This window comes from Verticillium alfalfae, genomic scaffold (assembly GCF_000150825.1).
Source record: "Verticillium alfalfae VaMs.102 supercont1.3 genomic scaffold, whole genome shotgun sequence".
NCBI classification, from domain to species: domain Eukaryota; kingdom Fungi; phylum Ascomycota; class Sordariomycetes; order Glomerellales; family Plectosphaerellaceae; genus Verticillium; species Verticillium alfalfae.
This window is the reverse complement of record NW_003315036.1, coordinates 1,797,362-1,817,265: the sequence shown is the minus strand read 5'-3', so window position 1 is coordinate 1,817,265 and position 19,904 is coordinate 1,797,362. Positions and strand designations below refer to the sequence as shown.

Here is a 19,904-nt window from a genome sequence, read left to right as displayed (position 1 = left end):
ACCAGTCGACGCTCGCGGGCCAGTCGGTGCACTGCGCACGACCTCGGGCAGGCCGACGCCTCGTGCGCCGACGAGGCAATGTGCTGGTTCTGCACGTGGGCGAGGAGGTCGGCGGCCGTCCAGCCGGCGGCGAACTGCACGCGCAGCGGCACGTACTGCCAGCAGGGGCCGACGACGGCGTCGGCGTTGGAGAAGTCGATGGTGCGGCCGCTGACGACCTCGCCAAAGGTGACGTCGCGCGTCGCCAGGCGGCGTGCGAGGCAGAGGGCCCAGGCCGCCGTCGGGAGCGTGGCGACCGTGATGTCCTTGGAGCGGGCCGAGATGTCAAACTGCCTGTGCACCGCAAAATGGTTGCGCTTGGCGACGGGCGTGTCGGGCTTGAGCACGGAGAGGGACGAGCCCTGGAGAAGGTCGCGCCAGTAGTCGAGGCCCTTGGGTATGTTCGACTTGACGACGTGGCCGACGTACGACGAGAAGGGGAGGCTGTTGGGGACGGGCTTGCCCTCGTGCAGAGCCGACAGCTGCTGCAGCATGACGGGCAGGCAAATCTCGTCGTACTGCGCGTGCGAGACGCGGAAGATGAGCGCCGACGGGCCGCTGCTGCTCTGGACGAAGAACCACTTGACAAAGCACGAGCCGAGCGGCATCCTCGTGTAGCTGTCCATGGTGCAGAGCTGCTTGACGAAAGGCTCGACGTCTCCGTCAATCTCATACTCCGCCACCGGCGTTTCGATGTACTCCAGTACCACGCCCAGGTATGACTCCTTGTGGGCGATGAAGACGGTGCGCAAGATCTCGTTGCGCGTGACAAGCTCTTGGCAGCTCTGGTATAGCTGTGCCTTGTTGACGTCGCCGTCAAAGTACATGGCCTCGTATCTCGCCGAGAAGCGAGGCAGCTGGATGGTGCCCTTGATGGCAGCATCCTGCAGCGGCCTCGTGGGCAGCACGTCGATGACGTTCCACGACTTGTCCGCGAGTGCGGGACGAACCGTGTTGACGAGGAACTTGGTAGCTTGCGCCTCCTCGACGAGCTCAAAGGGCTCGAGGGGCTCGACGATCTCCTTGTTCTGCGTGGGCTCCGAATCCTCAAGGACACTGGCCATGTCAAACAGGGTTCTGTTCTTGAATACCTGAGCGACGGTCAGGCGCAGGTTGTCCGCGCGAGCCTCGGACACGAGCTTCATGGCGGAGATCGAATCACCACCGAGCCTGAAGAAGCTGTCGTTGAGACCGATATCCTCCTCCGTCAACCTCAATACACGGCTCCAGAGCGTCCGCAGGCGTCGCTGCTTTGCCGAAGTCGCCGAGATCTTCTTGACAGGGCGACTGGGGGCCGCGCTCTTAGCGGCAGCGCTCTTCTTCTCTGTGATCTGGACGGAGCCGTCGGCGCTGAGCTTGGCGAGCTTACCGGTCTTGAAGAACTTGGCGGCCCTCTGCTCGTCCGCGTGACCGTTGACAACATCTAGCCAGAGGGGCTCGTCCATGGTCGGGAGAGAAAGATCCGCTGTGCTCACGACGACGAGCTTTCCAAGTGCCTCGAGAGGCGCCAGGCGCGTGCTATCCTGTGGGTCGACGATCCAGACAGCCCGAGTCTCGGGGTACTTGTCCTGCACGCTTTGCGGGTTCTTGATGCTCGCGCGCCAGAGCTCAACCTGGTCGTCGTTTGTGAGGTAGCGCAAGTCTCGGATAGGAGCGTCCGTCATCTCGCAGAGCTGGGTCGCGACACGAGCGAACTGGTTTAGGGCCCGCTCCATCAAGGACTTCTCAACCGTGTTGGAGTCGAAGCTGGCCATGACCGAGAAGCCCTTCGAGTCGAGGGCGCAGACGAGCATGAGCGCATACGTGTTGAATTTCAAGGCCTCCTGTGCGGCCTCCGAGTCGCCGGCGGGCACGAGTCTGTCGGCAGGGTAGACCGCCGTGTTGGGTTGCGCTTCACCCTCGGCACTGGGATGCAGAACAAGGCCTGTCCGCAGTTCGCAGGCCTCGTAGGCGTCGGGGCTGAGACGGCGAATGTGCTGCAGGCCCGTGTGCTCGTAGGGAATCTGCTGGGCGGTCGAGTCTTGAATTTCCTGGAGATACTCTGCGACACTGCTCTCGTCGTTGATCTGGACACGGAACGGAATGGTGGTGATCATGGGGCCTTCAATCTCTTCGGCGCCCCTGAGGGCAGCATTGCGCCCGGTGAGCGTCTCGCCAAAGACGACGTCCGTTGTTGCGCTGTAGCGCGAGGCAACATAGGCCCACGCACCACGAATGACAGTCGCCACTGTCGTGTTGGACGCCGGTCGACCAGACAGCGGTACGTGGATCTCAAGAAGCGAGTCCGCTTGCGTCTGATAGCCTTCATACGGCAGAGCCGGGAACTGAGGGCCGTTGGCGCCCTGCAGCCTCTCCCTCCAGAAGGTCTCGCCTTCTTCGCGACTCACTGCGTTGAGGTAGCGGATGAAGTTCTTGAACTCGGCCGGGCGCTGCACCTTCTGGCCGTCATATGCTTTATTGACGCGATCGACGACCAGGGGCATGGACCATCCATCATAGAGCGCGTGGTGCATGGTGAGAACAAAGTATACCTTTGATGATTCGGGGCTGGTAATGAGAGCGTATCGCACAAGGGGCTTGCCGAGGTCCATTGCCTCGTCGCGGTCCTTCACAAGATAGCCCTGGAGGTCATCGCCAATGTGCCAGGCAATTTTCTCGTTGACAACGACTTGGACGAGGCCGTGCTGGGGCACCTGGACAATTCTCGTCCTCAAAATGGGCATCTGTAGCGGCCGTATCGAAAGCCGACCTCAGCTTGTCCGCCATCGCTGCATCATCGAGGTCCACCACTCGCTGCGCAACGTAGGGCCTCCTTGACCTTTGCCGACAAGGCCATCAAGGCTTCCTGTAGAGGCGTACAGGGATACACGTCCTCAACCGTGGCTTCCTCAATCTCGCACAGTTTCGCGACGTCAGCACTTGCAGACTCACGGCTCCAGTCCATGTCAAGCAACGAGAAGGGCTCCACGGCTTCTTGCGTTTCCCTGCGAAGCCGTAGTCGCGGTGGCGGCCATTTCCTTCAGCGTAGGACAGTTGAAGATGTTCGCTACAGTCAGGACAACGCCTTCGTCCTGGCAGCTGCGACGAGACGCATAGCTCGCAGTGAGTCGCCTCCGAGAGCGAAGAAGCTGTCTTGCAGGCCAATCTCGGACGCTGTGCCCAGGATCTTGACCCACGATCGGTGCAAGGCCTTCTCCATGTCGGATTGCGGCGCCGTGTTCTCGGCACTGACAGCGCGCAGACGGGCAACCTCCTCCCTGCTCATCGACGATCCCAGCTCGCGGAGACGCTTGCGGTCGATCTTTCCAGAAACAAGCGAGGGCATTTTGCGCAGAGGAATGTACGACGACGGAACCATGTATCGAGGAATCTCGGCTCCAAGAGCTGTGTCAATCTCGGCGACGATTTGGCTGAGCTCTGCGGAAAGAGTCGTGAGATCGCCCTCTCCGTCATCGGTCGCGGCTGATGCCTGCTCGACGATGAAGGCCACCAGCGTCGGCTCGGTGCCGCCCGGCTTGATGACTTCGGCCGCAATCTTGACACTGGACGGGAGCTTACCCCGGAGATGGTGTTCCACCTCGGCCAGCTCGATACGCTGTCCGCGAAGCTTGACTTGCTGGTCCTTTCGGCCGACAAAGGCGATGGCGCCGGTGCCATCAGGGTCATACCTGACCAGGTCACCCGTCTTATACAAGAGACCGTGGCGGCCGGGCGCGCCGCCGCCGCCGGCGAGAAGCCAAGTAGGATCCTTGATGAAGACTTCGGCCGTCTTTGTGGGGTCGTTGAGATAGCCCAGGCCCACGACGGGGCCCTCGATGAGGAGCTCACCGACGGCGCCGACGGGCATCAGGCGGTCGTGGTCGTCGGGGTCGACGATCCAAGTGAGGCCGCCAGTGCCTTTGCCGATATTGGTCGACGTGCTACTGACGCTCCCGTTGATGGTGCAACCGACTGTGCACTCGGAGGGCCGTACGCGATGATGACCTTGGCACTTTGACTCCAGGCTGAGGCATCACCAGCAGAAACAGCTTCACCGCCCAGGCCAAGGACTTCGAGGGACGGGATTACATTAGAGTCCAGAACTCTGGCGACGGAGGGCGTCATGTGCGCCATGTTGCTCTTGCTCTTGCGGATGGCGTCACTGAGGTCATTCATGCGATCCTCATCGGAGGGGATGCAGAAGCATCCGCCATTCGCAAGCGTGCAAAGCATGCAGTCGATGCTCACATCGAAAGCATAGGAGGCAAAGTCGAAGACGCGGGAGTGCGACCTGTAGCCGACAAGATCGGCTCGAGGAACAGCACCGCTGGTGTAGTTCTCGTGAGAGCACATGACACCCTTGGGCTTGCCGGTACTGCCAGAGGTAAATTGAATGTAGAGGGGCGATGAGGTCGGGATCGTGGGAAGAGCAGCGTCAGGCTCCGGCGTCAACTGCTCGAGCGTCTCACCAGAGACGACAACTGTGGTGGTGGCATCGCCAGCAATGCGTTCACCTAGGGTGCTCTGGAGTTGCGAGGTGATGAGCAGTCTGGCATCAGTCTGCTCAATGATCGTCCGCAGACGGGCTTCCGGCTGGCTGGGATCTGTGAGCGCAAAAGCAGAACCGGCTTTCATGACGGCAAGCAGAGCAACAATGGTCCATCGCGACTTCTCAAAGCAAAGCGGAATGATGCCCCCGACCTGCGCTCCGCGGGCGACCAGGTGCTTGGCCAGGCGTGTAGAGAGGTCCTCCACCTCGGCGTACGTGAAGTTTCCGTCCCATGACTCGATGGCATGGGCGTCCGGTTGAGAGACGGCCTGTTCGGTGATCATATCGTGCATGCATTGCTCCATCAGCGGCGGCAGTGTGGCGTTCCATGACCACAATTGATCAAGGTCTGCCAATGTCGGGCCAGTAGCTTCTGAGACGGACCGCTCTGGGTGTTCCAGGATTGTGGTAAGGATGTCGATGAATGAGTTGAGTCTTGTCGTGGCGAGACTTGTTGACAAAGCTGTTCGGCTCCAGTCCGCTTTCACGGTCAACTCCTGTTCAGAATATGAGACCTCAATCTGGTATGTCCACTGTCATGGGTTAGCTTGCGGTGGTTTTGTAGAGTATCGGCACCTCACTTCGCGAAAGTTGTTTTGTGAGTCCTTCTCACGACCACTTTTGGTGGCTGCTGATCCGTTGTTGAACAAAAGTGTGTGTTGCGTGGTGCTCTCCTGTTCAGGTGTCGTAGGGTCTAGCTGCTGGACAGCTTCCAGTGCTGATGTCAAGGAGCAGTTCTTCTGGAAGGGAACGTTGCTCAGGTCCAGGGAGTGGTTCGTCTCAGACGATTGTCCGCCGTTGATTCTGGCGCCCCAAGAAATCTGGCTACCATCGTCATTCTCGCGGTACAGCACCAAGATCCAAGCGAGCAAGAGCTCAAGCTTGGGGGCGGTGGTAGTGTTCAGTTCGGATCGGGGAGTAAAGGGTATCGTGCGGGTAGAGGAAGGTTTGTTTTCCGGGGTCCTGGCCGAACTGACGGCTGTACCGCCGCTCTCACTGTCTCGTCGAAGATACATGGTAACAACGCTGAATGGGTATAGTATCACAAGGTGTTGGAAAGAAAAGGTTGAGCTGGTGAACAAGACGAGGAACGGAGGCGCCGTTCAGGCTTCAAGATGGAAAAACCACAGGCGTTCGCATCCGAACCACTGGCCACGAGCTCCGATGCTTCGTCTCGCGCCTCACAGCTATGCCCCGAGCTCTTCGCCTCATCCGGTGCCCATGCCCGACCCATGTTGCCTGCATGACAGGAAGATGGGACTCTATCAAGAAATGCCGCGCGAGTGCTGCAAACTTCCCACCACAGTCCCCACATGGTGTTGATCACAAGCACCTGGAGAGAAGGGCGAGAATAGTGTCTTCACTGCTGCCTCGGTTCTCGTTGCCCTCGACGCTGGCTCGCCTGGCTGCAGTGCGTGGGTTGCAGTGATGGACCAAGTGGGCAGGTAGGGTGTTGTCACGCCCCCCACCCCTCCCTTTCACGCCCCTTGCACTGAAGAAGGGTACTTCAAAGTACATGCCAAGACGGCCCCGTAGGGAGGGACCGATGAGAGGATGATCCCAGGCCATCCGAAGACGATGTGGGCCGTGCAAGTCTTTGGATTGTTGGAGCTCGCTCGAACGAGAAGATCTGATAACTCTATTTCGCCATGAAGGGTACCTTGTCGTAGCCCATGACTTCATGAGCCGTCCTCGTTAGCCTTGTTGAAAGTGCACCAGTAGCGCACGAGTAGCCGGCGTTCGCCGCTCGCGGAGATGGCGAAAGCGAGCGGTGCTGTGTAGCAATCTTTTATCGGGGAGATCTCGTGGGAGAAGTTTTCTCGTGCCATGGCATCCTCAGGGATCAGCGCATTGAAGACTTGGCCTTGCCCGATTTCGGCACTTGCGTCGTCGGTGGAGACTGTTAGCTCTGGCTAGGCTGGTTGGATCCAACGGCTTGCATGGGGAGATGAGTGGCTTGATGTCATGAAAGAGGTGGTCTCCATGGACCCCGTCATGTTGCGAGGTGTCAGATCAGATACGAAAAGGAAACTGAAAACCCCCGGAGCGAGTGAGACTGCGAGATGCACGGCATGTGAAACGTCTTATACCCACGCGAGGCGTTTTCCCTCTCTGGGTTGGAGCTCACCTCCCGTACAAATGACTATAGCGTCGCGTGTGTGTACATAACAAAGAGAGCGTCTTGGCCGATGATGCATCAGGATGGATGGATTTCGAAAGAAGGCATCGTGAGAGAAAGCCTCGTTCATCGACTGGTCGGACACAGAGGGGGCTACGTGACAAGCGGAGCTATTGATGTCCGCTTGGCGGCTACCGCCCCTTGGGTCCGCGGGATGAACAAGAAGTTTTGGGCTTGACCATGATGCGAGCGACTTATGAATCAGCTCGCCTGTGTGCCTTTGAGAGTGTGCTTGTGTTCCGTGACAACCGCGGCGACCTCGCAATGCCGTAGAGAGGGGGGGGGGGGTGGTTCCAACGATCCAGGGTGTCCGTGGGTTCAGGGTGCGCGGGTGATCAAAGCAGGGGCAGCGTCAAATGGGTGGCCGAGAACGAGCGTGGTCGCAGGCAGGGATGCAAGGTCAACGAACCGTCCCGCGCCGCATTTCCGCTGTAGGCATAGGCAGCTCATTGTGTCTGGGTCCTCGGTCATGGTGCAGCAGAAGTTGTGACGGCGCCCTTGAGGTGACGTCGATATGGCTGATCGGGACGCGCTGGCAAACGAGCCTTTCTTTTGTCGCCAGGACGTCTCGATGCTAGAAAGTCTACCACCAAAGTATATCGAGTAAAGAAGCACCATGTACGTTAGACCAAGGCAATGGCCCGTCTTCTTTCGTCTTCATCTCGAGCAAGCGGCCAGGCGACCTGTGACGTGGGGCCGTGGCCACTCGTCGAAGAAACAGGGTCGGAGGCGATGTCCGAACTGGTGCTTGGCCGAGCTGCAATGCGACCATGTCGTGCGTGCGTTGACAGTGGCTGGGTGTGGTGGTGTGCACCATGGGTACCATGGTGTGGTGTGTCATGGCGAGCTCGTGAAGAAGAGGCAAGACAAAGAGGTTAGCACGAAACAGGGCCCTAGGTAATAAAGCACCTTACCATTCCGTGATGGTGGAGATGGCGCGGTGGGGGGCAGGAGAGGGAAGGTGGAAAGCGAGAGGTGTGGGCAAGATGCGAGGTGCTGCAAAAAGAGCAAAAGGGCGAGTCGAGGCGAGAAGAGACGAGACGAGACGAGACGAGGCGATCGATGCCCTAGTGTGGCACCATTGTGGATGCGTGAGGTTGGAAATATGGGGGCCATCGTGGCTTCACAGCATCTGAGTGGCTGTACTCGTTGCGTGCCCGACCTCGGCGTGGGGCGGTGATGAAAAATCTTATCTGATCATCAGATTAGATCCAGTCCCTAACCCTTCCCACGGCCGACTCTATCCGATCCTTGTCCATAACGTGCCAGCTGGCCAGCTCACCAGCTTGCAGCCTGCTAGCATGATGGATTGGCACAACACCCCAGACGACCATCATGCACCCAAAACTTTTATCCCGCACCCCTTGAGAGATTCATCACCGTTGTGCGAGCCTTGACCTGACCATGGTTCGCCCACCCACTGGGCTAGCCCCCCCGCCCTGGCGGGACTCATTGCCTGTTTGGCTCAAGTCCTGCTGGGAACGAAGGGTCCCGTCCGTCTCGACTTGCCAGCTGAAGAAACCCGCTTGGTCTTTGGGATGACGGAATGTCAGTTTCGGCGTCAGCCGCCGATCCAGAAGTAGGGGTCTCAACAGGCATGACTGACGCAGAATGCTCGGCCGACAAGAAAAAAAAGTACGCCGAGGACCAAACCGGGCCAAATCGTGTGGCGTACTTTTGTGTGTAAACCTATCGCTCGCTGTCCGGAGGGGGAGCTTTCAATGTCATAGATTCCTGCTCCATCGAAGGCTAGACTTGGTTTGACAGCAACTCCATCCCAAAGAGAAAAAAAAAACAGCACCAAGATGGCGACCGAGACAGTATCCCTTCCTTCCAGCGAGCCCGTCACGCCGACACAAAGGCTATCGATCCTCCATGGCCCTGTCGACCCGCCTCTGATTGACTTGAGCCTGGGCGAGCTCCTCGAACTCCAAACCTACCATCACGGCACCAAGGAGTGCATCGTCATTCCATGGACAGGCACGAGATGGACGTACAACGACCTCAATCAGCAGACGCTGCTGCTGGCTCAGGCCCTGCTGAACCAGGGCATCGGTGTTGGTGATCGTGTGGGCATCATGGCTGGAAACTGCGAGCAGTATGCTGCGGTTTTCTTTGCCGTGGCACGAATCGGCGCCATTCTCGTCATCCTCAACAACACATATACGCCCACGGAGGCCATGTACGCTCTGAAGTTCTCCGGTAGGTCGAGCTCCTCTCGTGCGGGCTGGATCGGTGACCGCTGACCGTACGTGAACCCAGATTGCAAGATCTTCTTCACAACGCAAAAGATTGGCCGTCTCGACAACGGCCGCCTCCTCGCCGATGTCAAGTCCCAAGCCCCGAATGTCAAGGTCTTCATGCTGCGCGGCGAGGCTGGCCCGTACCAGACCTACAACGACCTCATCAAGTCGAGTGCCCGCCAAAGCTTTGACGACCTCCACCACGCCATGAGCAAGGTCGTCCCGCACCAAGTGTGCAACCTTCAGTTCACCAGCGGTACGACAGGCCTGCCCAAGGCCGCCATGCTCACGCACCAGTATGGACCCCGGACCCCCGTCGCGTTCACTTGATCGTCCCTAACAACAGCAGCTCCCTCGTCAACAACGCCCGCTTCATCGGCGACCGCATGCGTCTCACGCCCTCCGACATTCTCTGCTGCCCGCCGCCCCTCTTCCACTGCTTCGGCCTCGTCCTCGGCCTCCTCTCCGTCGTCACGCACGGCGCCAAGATCGTGTACCCGGCCGAAGTCTTCGACGTGCCGGCGACGCTCTCGGCCATCCTCGACGAGCGCTGCACGGCGCTGCACGGCGTGCCCGCCATGTTCGACTCGCTCTTCCAGGCGGCGCCCGACGACTTTCGCTCGTCGCGCATCCGCACCGGCATCGTCGCCGGCGCGCCCGTGCCCCGCTACCTCATGGAGCTCATGGTGCGGCGGCTCGGCATGCGCGAGTTCACGTCGAGCTACGGCCTCACCGAGGCGTCGCCGACGTGCTTCAACGCCTTCACCGACGACGCCCTCGGCAAGCGCCTCACCACCGTCGGCACCCTCATGCCCCACGCCCAGGCCAAGATTGTCGACCGCGACGGCAAGATTGTGCCCCTCGGCACGCGCGGCGAGCTCTGCATGGCCGGCTACCAGCTGCAGGCCGGCTACTGGAACAACTCGGAGAAGACGAACGAGGTCATGGTCCGCGACGCCGCCGGCACGCTGTGGCTGCACACGGGCGACGAGGCCGTCTTTGACGAGGACGGGTACTGCACCATTACCGGCCGGTTCAAGGACATAATCATTCGAGGTACGTCATTTCCGCCCTGGTCTCACTTTCTGTTCTCTACTTCTTGTCCCTCTCTTTTTTCATCTTTCTTCGCCGTCCCTTCGTCTCGTGTCCAAAAACTAACAGCACAGGCGGCGAAAACATCTACCCCCTCGAAATCGAAGAGCGCCTCCTCGCCCACGAGACCATCACCCAGGCCGTCGTCGTCGGCCTCAAGGACGAGCACTACGGCGAGGTCGTCGCCGCGTTCCTGCAGCGCGCCGAGGGCGCCGACACGGCGCAGCTCTCGGACCAGGACATCAAGGCCTGGGTCCGGCAGACGCTGGGCGGGCACAAGTCGCCGTCGCACGTCTTCTGGCTGGGCGAGGACGGCGTGCCGGCCGACGTGCCGCTGACGGGGAGCGGCAAGGTGCGCAAGTTTGAGATGGCCAAGACGGGGGATGAGATTCTGAAGAAGAGGAAGGGCGTTGTGGCTGCGAAGCTGTAATGGTTTCTAGGGTTTCGGAACGGAGAGTTTTTTTTTTCGGGGGGTCGGACTGTAGAGCGTTTTGTCTTTTTTCTTTTCCTTTCTAGAACGAGATAGAGTCAATGGTATGGCGTTTGGTTCAGATACGCGATGGATTGTGCTGGAAGAATAGAGTAAGCGATCACGTACTCGGCAACTTGGCACACCCCACCATATCCGTGTGCAATCGAATCGGGTGATCAACCAACTGCATCAATTGACAATCAAATCGGCTAACACAGCATGAGCAACAAAGTGGGAAACGTTATCAAGAATGAACCATAACGCCAGTCTACATAAATTACAGCTTCGGCAGCAGCCCCAACCTCAGACCACCCACCATCTTCTCATTGTCGCCGAGCGGACACAGCTGGAAGAAGCGCTCGCGCGAGCAGCGCACAAAGGCGCTCCTCTTGTGCGGCAGGTCGACAAACTTGTCGAGGCCGAAGCCGTGCATAAAGTCGTACATGAGCACCGTGTCGTTTGGTCTTCTTGGGCTCGCCGACGACCCAGCTGGTGCGGGGGTCGTCGAGGTAGAGGTAGTGCATGAGGGAGGACCACCAGGCGCTGACGCGGTGGGGGCCGCGGAAGCGCACGTCGCCGACGAGGGAGTGGCGGCCGCGATCCCAGTCCTGGGCGTCGTAGTAGCCGCCGAGCTTGTCCTCCTTGGCCCAGTAGACCTCGAAGTAGGCGAAGAAGGTGCCCTCCCAGGCGGCGAGGACGGCAACCTGGTGGGGGTCCTCGTGGATCTTGCGGAGGTACTCGCGGTGCTGGTCGAGGGTGCCCGTCTCGTTCCAGCCCTGGGAGACGCGGGGGTCGTTCTGCCACTCGTGGAAGAGGCGCAGGTGCTCGGCGTCGGTGTAGTCGAGGGACACCATGGAAAAGGTCTCCTTGAGGTGGGGGATCCAGCGGCTATAGACGACGGCGCCGGGCGCGGGCTTGGCCGGGCGGATGGGGTGCCAGGCCTGCTGGTGCAGGGTCGGGTTCGAGGGGTCGCCGGCAGGCGTCAGCGTCATGGTGTGCTGAAGCGGCGTCAGGGGGTAGGAAGAGAGGGTGCGGCCGGCGGGCAGCAGCGGCGAGGGCGACTCGGCGGGCAGCCAGACGGGACGGGGGCCGAAGGGCGAACCGGCGCCCTGCCAGAAGGCGCTGCGCAGGAGAACGACGGTGGACCTTGTGGGCGTCGCCTCGGGGTTCTGCTGGCCATTCTGCGCGGGGTGCTCGATGGCGAGCGCGACGGCCTGGAGCTGCTGACCGAGGAGGGCCGCATCCGTGCCGCGCAGCTCGAGGCGCGCCAGCTCGGTGCCGGGCCTGATGGTGAAGAGCACGTAAACGAGGAGCCATGCCTGGGCGAGCGTCGGCTGCTTCTGGCCAGGCCACGAGACGACAAAGTTGGGGGCGCGCCGGGATCGAGCCCAGGCGCTGTTGTTCGAGTCGGGCGGCAGCTCGCTCGACTTGAGCTCGGCGGGCTCTGCAAAGTAGAGTTCGGGGTTGTCCAGCGGCTCAGGCAGCTCAGACGCGCCCTTGGCTTGTGTCGCGCGAGGGATCAGCTTGTAGAAGTGCAGGCCGCCCTCGGAGCTCTTGCCAGAGAACTCATCGTGGTTGAAGGCGCGCTGGAGGGTGTACTCGGTCGAGTAGGGGCTCGGGAGCTTGATGAGCGTCTCGTCTGGTGACAAGCTGGCGAGGGTGGTGGAAGTCGACATGATGGCAGGTTTTGTCAGTCCTGCTTGCTAACCTTGGGTATGATGATGGAGAGATGTCAATGGCAGGTGCGAGGTCTCCGAGCTGCCATGTCTGTTCGGCAACAGACAGCAATACCAGGACTAGCAACCGGGTATAGCTGAACGAGGGGCGTGAGCGGCGCGCCTCGGAGCTACGAGGAGCTCTCTCAAAAATATTGCCCCCCATGTCATGTCATACTGCAGCTGGGTTGGCAGTCCGTCGGTTCGGCTGGACATGCCTGCTGCCGATCCAGAATGCAGGACCCTTGCCTTCGAGAACGAACAAGAAGAGCGAGCGAGTCTGCTGCTCGGTTACGGGCGATGCAGACCCCCCCTCGCGTCATCCACTGCATCGATCCAACCTCCGCGCTCTGGTTTCCCAATGAAGAGAAGCCGACGTTGATCGGGAGGGGGGGGGTGGACAGGCGGCATTGTTGAAGAAAGCGGGCCGAGTGCTGGATTGGTACTGCAATGTACCTCGGCCAAGTGACGATGGCAGCTAGGTAGGGTGCAACTAAGATGGTGGTGTACTTAAGATGGATGGTGTTGTGAAGTAGGGCGTGAACGAGGTGCAGTGCAGGGTCAAGGGTGCAACAGGGAAGAGAGAGAGAAGAGGAAGGGGGTTGGAGGGGTGCGGCGACGCAAATCACAGCAGGGCAGGCCAGGGTCAGGGAACGTCAGCGGATCAGATAACTCTAGGGGCTCCATCAGGGGCACCAGGGGCCTCTTGGGGCCTCTTGGGGCCCCATCCACGCCTCCAGCGCTGAGCCGATTTCGGCGAAACCCCCGATGGCATTCGATCTGATAAAAATCTTTTCCTCCTACGATCCTGGACCCATGGCCGAGCATAGCGTCCATCACAAGCCAACGCGTCATGAGGCACCCGCTACTTACTCGTCACCTGCATTTGCTCCGCCGGATGAGACGGACATGTCTGCGTGCTGTGCTGCTCACCAAGGCTCCAGCTGAGCAGCGTGCAAATTTGTTGGACAACCATGAGCTTTACACTGTATCAACGTGCATTGATCAACACAGGTAGCCTTGATGTAAACAGAAAATCTATGTTCCCAAACGCCATCGTACCCCCAAACCATCATATCCAGAGTGCCATGAAGACCTTCCCATCCAAACGGATCAACGGGGTATCAGGTATCAGTCTTGTACCATGTGCCTTGTACGCCAACAAGCCAGCCTAAATCAAGCCGCAATCTCCTCCACCTTCGTAGCCTCCTCGGTAATGTCAACGGCCGTCTTCGCAGCCGTCTCGGCGGCAACGACCGCGGCCTCCTCCTCCTCCGCAGGGCTCTTTCCAAGGCCCATCCAGTTGTAGCAGACTGCGGTTCGGTTAGCCAATGTGAGCGGATCAGAAGCATCGGGCCAGAAACATAAACGCGGCTGCACTTACTCGTGAAGCCCAGGTCGTCCCGGAAGTACGCCTCCATCACCTCCTCGCCATGGATCGTGCCCATGTCAGGGCCGTACGCGACAGCCTTCTTGCCGACGGCGAGACCGATGGCAGGCGGGAACGCCTCGAGCACCTTAAACTCGGGCTTGTGTTCCTGACCCTTCTCCTTGGCGAGGATCGCAATCATGCGCTGGTGCGCGTTGATCGCTGCCATGTGTCCCATGTGCATGGCGCCGCCCGCGCGCTTGATGCCCTCCCACTTGCACGCATCACCGGCGACGAGATGGAAGTCAGAGTTGCTGACGCCCTCGAGGAACAGGCTCGAGTCGACCTTGGCGTAGCCCTCCTCGTCGAGCGTCTCGGCGGGCAGGTAACCCGTCGAGGGCACGGGGCGCGACACGGCCATGATGACCTCGCTGGCGAAGCGCTTCTCGCCGCTCGTGAACTCAACCTCGTAGCGCGTACGGCTGCCCTCGGGGACATCGAGCTTGCGCGTCTCAGCGACGCGGTGGTTGAGGAGAACCTCGACGCCGGCTTCGCGCGTGAGATCGAGGGCCACGTCTTTACACTCGTCCGACAGGTTCTTTGAAGGATAGAAGCTTCTCGCGGGAGTGCACGAACGTCACGTCGGCATCAGGCTTAGATGAGCTTGAGCTCGGCCGCCATTTTGATGCCGACGGCGCCACCACCCACAATGACGACGCCATCGGGAGCGTTGTGGACGGCGTGAATCTGTTCCTCGGCCTCCAGGAGGAACTGCTTCCGCAGCAGGGACTGAGGAACTACGGGCCAGGGGCGGCGCAGGCCTGTGGCACTGACCATAAAGTCGTAGGAAATGTCTTGCGGGATCTTGGTGATGTGAGAGAGTACGGTGGCTGACTTGGTGGCGGTGTTGATCTTATCAAGGCTGCCTTGGACGAAGCGAATGTTCGGCCTCTGCAGAGCAGGGATGTCTCGGAACTTGATCCAGGTCTTGGCAGCATAGTCGGAGGAGGCAAGTGCGAGAGGAGAGCCGATGAGGTGGACTGCGTAAGAGTGTCAGATGGGTCATGATATGTGCGAAGAGGGAGAGGCGGCGAAACCAACAGTAGCCGTCCCTCTCGTCAACAATGGTTATGTCAACGGGGATACGAGTGAAGTCTGGATGATGAGAGTACGGGTCATGGGCCATGCGCGGAGAACGGCCATTGCAGATGTCCAAGAGGTTCACGACGAAAGAGAGACCAGCGTACGAGCCGCCGGCAACGAGGAGGCGAAACGGTGGAATGGTGTTCTGAAGGGAGCCCATGATGTTGGTGTAGGCTCTCGCGGCACTTAGAAAGATCAGGAATACACAAGTAATACAGAGAAGAAGCGGGAATGCTGATGTGCACTGAAATTCAACCCTCGAGTATGCTTGGAAAGAGGAATAATCTTGCAAGCGACAGAGGAAGAAATGGATGGTTTTCTTGTCTCCAAACCCCCTCTTTTGGCCTCTGGGTGTCCCGGAAAGTTGGGCATGTTCTGATAGCCAAGATAGGCATTCAAGGGGCGATCCATGGCCACGTCTCCGATGGACCAGTGGCTCGGTCTGAATCGGTGTTTCTCCTCATATGCCGTGATATGAGGAGGGGGGACGTGGTTGTGGAGTCCTTTAAAGTTATCAGATCCTCCTCAACCGCCACTTGACCATTTGGATCGTCGCAACGCCTGCACCGTGTCGTCTAGCGTGCATCGGCTTCACCTGCCCCATCTCGGTTGGACCTGTTGGGCAGCACCGGAAGTCCGAGTTCAGGGAGAAGGATGAGGCGAAGCAACGCTCGCCAGGCTTGGCTACCGCGAGGTGTCTTGCGCCATTTTTCCCGGTTCGACTTGCACCGAAGTCGATGTCATGCCAAGAGAAATTATCTGATCCGAATATCCAGAGCAACCAATTATCTGATCGTTGGGAAACGATCATCCTAGGCCGACTGAAATTTGCGGACGGGGGATCGGCCAGGTCGGGGCTAGACGTCGGTGATCGGTGAACCTCGGATAGCAATGCCTAGCAGCCAGCTAAGACGGCCTGCTTTTAAGCATTGAATCTCATCATGTCGGCTGGTGTCCTTCCCACGATTCCGAGGATACAATGGTACGTTGTCTTCTGCAATGGACCGTGAGCACCCATGGCCTAGATAAGGTTGGTATCTATTATGAGGCAACGAGCTCAGCAGCTCAATCGTTTCTGGACCGGTCCTCATCGCCTCGATGAAACCCAAGTCTTGAGCGTTCTCGCGATGACTAGTTTTGCCGTCGACGTGCTTTGTGATCTCGACAGGCGGACTTTCATCGGGTCATTGCTGGAGGAGCTGAATCCTGCTGATGTAGAACCGCTAGAGAGCACAGATTTGACATTTGATAAGAGTCGATTCAGACAAAGGTCCGTCCTGTTGCACCTTGTCTATTTCTCACTAAGGACCGACAGGCCTTCGTTTCAAGATTGGTGCAGTAGAACCTTCAACAAATAGCCTGCAGCCAATCCTGTGTTCTGATGAATCGAATCGTCCAGGCCATGACAAATGACCGACAGAGCGTGATTCGTATCTTGAGGCGGCTCCTCACCAAGGGGTTTGCAGTTTGTCACGGTGCGACGCTGGAGAGGATGACAGAGGGTGCTGTTGCTGGGTCGTGTCATGTTACGAAATCATTGACACCATCCGAGGTTGGTCCCAGAAAATTCTGTGGCTGAGAGAGAGTGAGGCGTGCATGTGGCTGAAGCTTTATGACCAAGCTTTGTCTTGGTCGCTGACGTCTGACCTCATTGGAGCTGGATGACGGCTTGCTGCTGCGTGTCTCGCATTGAACTCCATCAAGCACAGCCCGCCCAATAGTTCCCCCACGTGTTGCAGCCTTCAAGACCGGATTCACATTTCCCATTGCAACCAGACGCGTCGTGAAGACCCTCGTGAGTCTACGACCTAGAGCGCTGGCATACCGTCACCCGACACTTGCCTCAGCTGTTCTTCACCATACCGTCCCACGCAGGATCTCGTCATCCCTCCTCTCTCCACCAAGCGGGTCCCGTGCAAGGACTAGTTCGTTTTGACAACGACGACCCTTCCACCACCACAGACCCTCTGGACAGAGGAGGGAACAAGCCAAACTTCGACGACGACGAGTTCGAATTGGTCAATTACCAACCGATCCAGCATCGTCGTCAACTTGAGGCACAACAAGCCCGCCGCGACGAGAAGCGATTCGAGAAGCGGCTGTGGCTGCAAGCGCAGGACGATATGAAGTTTTCCCACAGCATCCAATTCAATGCGGTGCCCGACTGGAGCAGCCATTATGTCGCTTACAGCAACCTCAAGAAGCTGTTCGTAGTGCCGATTTGCTTTTCTACGACATGGTTCGCACGGCTGACACCTTGTTCACAGGATCTATCAGCTCGAGAAGACAGCCCACCAGGCCACCGGCGGCGATGGTGAGTCGAGGCCGCTCATCCGAAACGAAGAACCCGAAGAGGTCTTCAGTCGCGCTCTCGATGTCGAGCTCGAAAAAATATGCTCGTTCTACGTGGCCAAAGAAGGAGAGCTCCTCGACGAGGTGAACGACCTGCTCCGGGACGTCGGCAACCACTCCGAAGACGAAGACATCACGTCAACACCAGGGCGCCGGTCGTCTGACGGACTGCAGCGTGTCGCAAGCAACCCTGGTCGTTCCTCAGTTGACGACAACCTCGAAGACAGCGACGAAGATGACGACGAGACAACCGGGCTCACCAAGAGCAGTGTCAGTGCGGGTGGCCGACGCAAAACCCTGCCCAACATCATGCCCCAGTCCATCGGCGATATGCCTGCGTCTGGCGAGCTGTCAAGATCTGGACGTCGGCAAAGTCTGGCCATGGATGATTATGCTGAGCGCACGTTCGCCTTTTCTTCTGGCATCATGCTCAAGAAGCGCATCACCAGCCTCTATGTTCAGTTGTGCGAGCTCAAGTCGTACATACAACTCAACCCGACAGGCTTCCGCAAGGTCCTGAAGAAATTCGACAAGACCCTTGACAAGGAGCTTCGGGTGAAGTACACGGCGGCTTCTGTCGACCCAGCCTACCCTTTCAAGCCTGAGACCATGGAGACGATCGAAGCCAACATTGCCAAGATGGAGAAGGCCTACACTGATATTGTCACCAATGGCGATGAGGCTCTCGCGAAGCGTGATCTTCGCTTCTCACCTGCGAGAGCACGTCGTGTGGGAGCGCAATACGTATGGCGAGACATGATCGCATGAGGAGGCGCGCGAGCTGCAAGCTTGGTCGAAGCCTGCTTGGACTGATCCGACAGCCATCACCAGGCGCCTACAAGGTGACAACGACGACACGCCGGTCACGAAGGAGCTCAAGACACCGATCGGCCGTTTTGCCGTGCCAAGTTGGCTGGCAAGCGCAGCCATGTTGCAGCTCCTGTTGATCATTGCCATCTTCTTCGTCATTCTCTTCGCCCCGATCATGGAGAGTCCCGAGCAGCAGAACTGTCTAGCCCTGCTGGTCTTTGTCAGTCTGTTGTGGGCTACCGAGGTATGCGTGCTCTCATCTTTTTTGACGAACCCAATTTGCTGACAGAACGCAGGCCATTCCTCTCTTCGTCACTTCGTTGACGATTCCCTTTCTCTGCGTCGTGTTGCGGGTCGTCCGAGCAGAGGAGAAGCCGTATCAGAGGCTCGACTCAAAGTCTGCGACTGCTGTTGTTTTCTCCTCCATGTGGACACCAGTCATCATGCTTCTCCTTGGAGGCTTCACCCTGGCTGCTGCACTGTCAAAGTGCAAGATCGACAAGCGGCTCGCGACGTTTGTCCTCAGCAAGGCCGGTACCACGCCACGCACCGTTCTCGTCGCCAACATGCTCGTCGCTGCCTTCGCAAGCATGTTGATCTCCAACGTTGCTGCTCCGGTGCTGTGCTTTTCCATTATTGAGCCCATGCTGAGGACACTCCCTCAAGATTCGGCCATGTCCAAGGCTGTCATTATGGGCATCGCACTGGCGTCTAACATTGGTGGCATGCTGTCCCCCATTGCGTCACCGCAGAACGTTGTTGCTGTTGGCATCATGAAGCCCGCACCGACCTGGATTCAGTGGTTCTTCATTGTGATTCCTGTTGGCATCGTATCGATTGTGCTCATCTGGATTCTGCTGCTCATCACCTTCCAGCCGGGCAAGGGCACCACCATTGCGCCCATCCGGCCTGTCAAGGAGAAATTCACAGGCGTGCAGTATTTCGTGTCCATTGTGACCATCATCACCATCGGCCTTTGGTGTGCTAGCCACCAGTTGGAGTCGGTCTTCGGCGATATGGGCGTGATTGCCATCATCCCAATTGTCCTCTTCTTCGGTATCGGCATTCTGACCAAGGAAGATTTCAACAACTTTCCCTGGACGATCATCATCTTGGCAGCCGGCGGTCTCTCGCTTGGCAAGGCGGTCAAATCATCCGGCCTGCTCCATACCGTGGCCGGAATCGTGTCGAGTCGCGTTGAGGGCATGAGTCTCTACGGCGTGCTCCTCGTTTTTTCGACGCTGACGCTCATCATTGCCACGTTTATCAGTCACACGGTTGCCGCTCTGATCATCCTGCCGCTTGTGTATGATGTTGGCATGAGCATGGAGGAGCCCCATCCCAACCTGCTCGTCATGGCTGGCGTGCTCATGTGCAGTGCCGCCATGGGTCTTCCGACCAGTGGCTTCCCCAATATGAGTAAGTCGATCAAATCGTCATTTCCACGTACGAAGCTAATCAGCATGCAGCTGCCATCATGAAGGAGGACCCGACCGGACAGAGGTATCTCCAGGTCAGGCACTTCATCAGTCGTGGTGTGCCGAGCAGTGTCCTCACTCTCATCGTGGCAGTCACCCTCGGGTATGGGCTCATGAGGGTGGCTGGACTCGACTAGATATGGACATTGGTAGCCATGGAAGGAAGAGCGTAGGATATTTTCCGACTGCAGAAGCTTTAGCATTTTGTGACGGGGTTAGAACTGGAGCCTGGCATTGTTGTCTTTGGTGTTCTGAATTTTGGTTTTCTGCGATTTACTCGTGAGCCACTTGTCCATAGCTGGCCACCTCAGTCAGGTCCATAAATTGCGCCAGTCATATTGTGTTTTCAAAATAAACTGAGCAACTGAGCTCGTAGTTCAATCACAGGAAATCGGAATCACGAGCGCTGATGCATTGGTGATGGCGGCAGCCTAGTGCGGACAGTGCATGCCTTGAGCCCACACTGACCATCGGTCATGCACTG

The 19,904-nt window shown here is 58.5% G+C and overlaps 5 protein-coding genes across 5 annotated transcripts in view; 2 read left to right on the top strand and 3 right to left on the bottom strand.

Moving 5' to 3' along the window:
* VDBG_03055 (gramicidin S synthetase 1) overlaps positions 1-5,583 on the bottom strand; it is a gene marked incomplete at both ends in the record, with an annotated part of 6,011 nt that extends 428 nt beyond the window's left edge. Inside the window, 5 exons of the mRNA XM_003006870.1 lie at positions 3-2,762; positions 2,971-3,056; positions 3,130-4,043; positions 4,100-5,088; positions 5,149-5,583. Coding sequence (XP_003006916.1) covers positions 3-2,762; positions 2,971-3,056; positions 3,130-4,043; positions 4,100-5,088; positions 5,149-5,583 — 5,184 coding nt within the window. The remainder of the gene's footprint in view (positions 1-2; positions 2,763-2,970; positions 3,057-3,129; positions 4,044-4,099; positions 5,089-5,148) is intronic.
* A 2,968-nt stretch (positions 5,584-8,551) lies between these two features.
* On the top strand, positions 8,552-10,511 carry VDBG_03054 (4-coumarate-CoA ligase; the record flags this gene model as incomplete). The annotated part of the gene is made up of 4 exons (XM_003006869.1): positions 8,552-8,948; positions 9,009-9,285; positions 9,339-10,045; positions 10,156-10,511. The coding sequence occupies 4 exons, from the start codon at positions 8,552-8,554 to the stop codon at positions 10,509-10,511; spliced, it is 1,737 nt and encodes a 578-aa protein (XP_003006915.1).
* A 365-nt stretch (positions 10,512-10,876) lies between these two features.
* On the bottom strand, positions 10,877-12,229 carry VDBG_03053 (aerobactin siderophore biosynthesis protein iucB; the record flags this gene model as incomplete). The annotated part of the gene is made up of 1 exon (XM_003006868.1): positions 10,877-12,229. One exon carries the CDS (start codon positions 12,227-12,229, stop codon positions 10,877-10,879), a length of 1,353 nt encoding a protein of 450 aa, XP_003006914.1.
* A 1,215-nt stretch (positions 12,230-13,444) lies between these two features.
* Positions 13,445-14,940, bottom strand: VDBG_03052 (conserved hypothetical protein; the record flags this gene model as incomplete). Its single annotated transcript, XM_003006867.1, has 4 exons — positions 13,445-13,581; positions 13,653-14,235; positions 14,346-14,677; positions 14,739-14,940. 4 exons carry the CDS (start codon positions 14,938-14,940, stop codon positions 13,445-13,447), a joined length of 1,254 nt encoding a protein of 417 aa, XP_003006913.1.
* A 781-nt stretch (positions 14,941-15,721) lies between these two features.
* VDBG_03051 (inorganic phosphate transporter PHO87) lies at positions 15,722-19,557 on the top strand (the record flags this gene model as incomplete). Its single annotated transcript, XM_003006866.1, has 8 exons — positions 15,722-15,762; positions 15,949-16,050; positions 16,490-16,575; positions 16,743-16,986; positions 17,048-17,826; positions 17,954-18,186; positions 18,239-19,361; positions 19,412-19,557. The coding sequence occupies 8 exons, from the start codon at positions 15,722-15,724 to the stop codon at positions 19,555-19,557; spliced, it is 2,754 nt and encodes a 917-aa protein (XP_003006912.1).
* Positions 19,558-19,904: the final 347 nt, after the last annotated feature.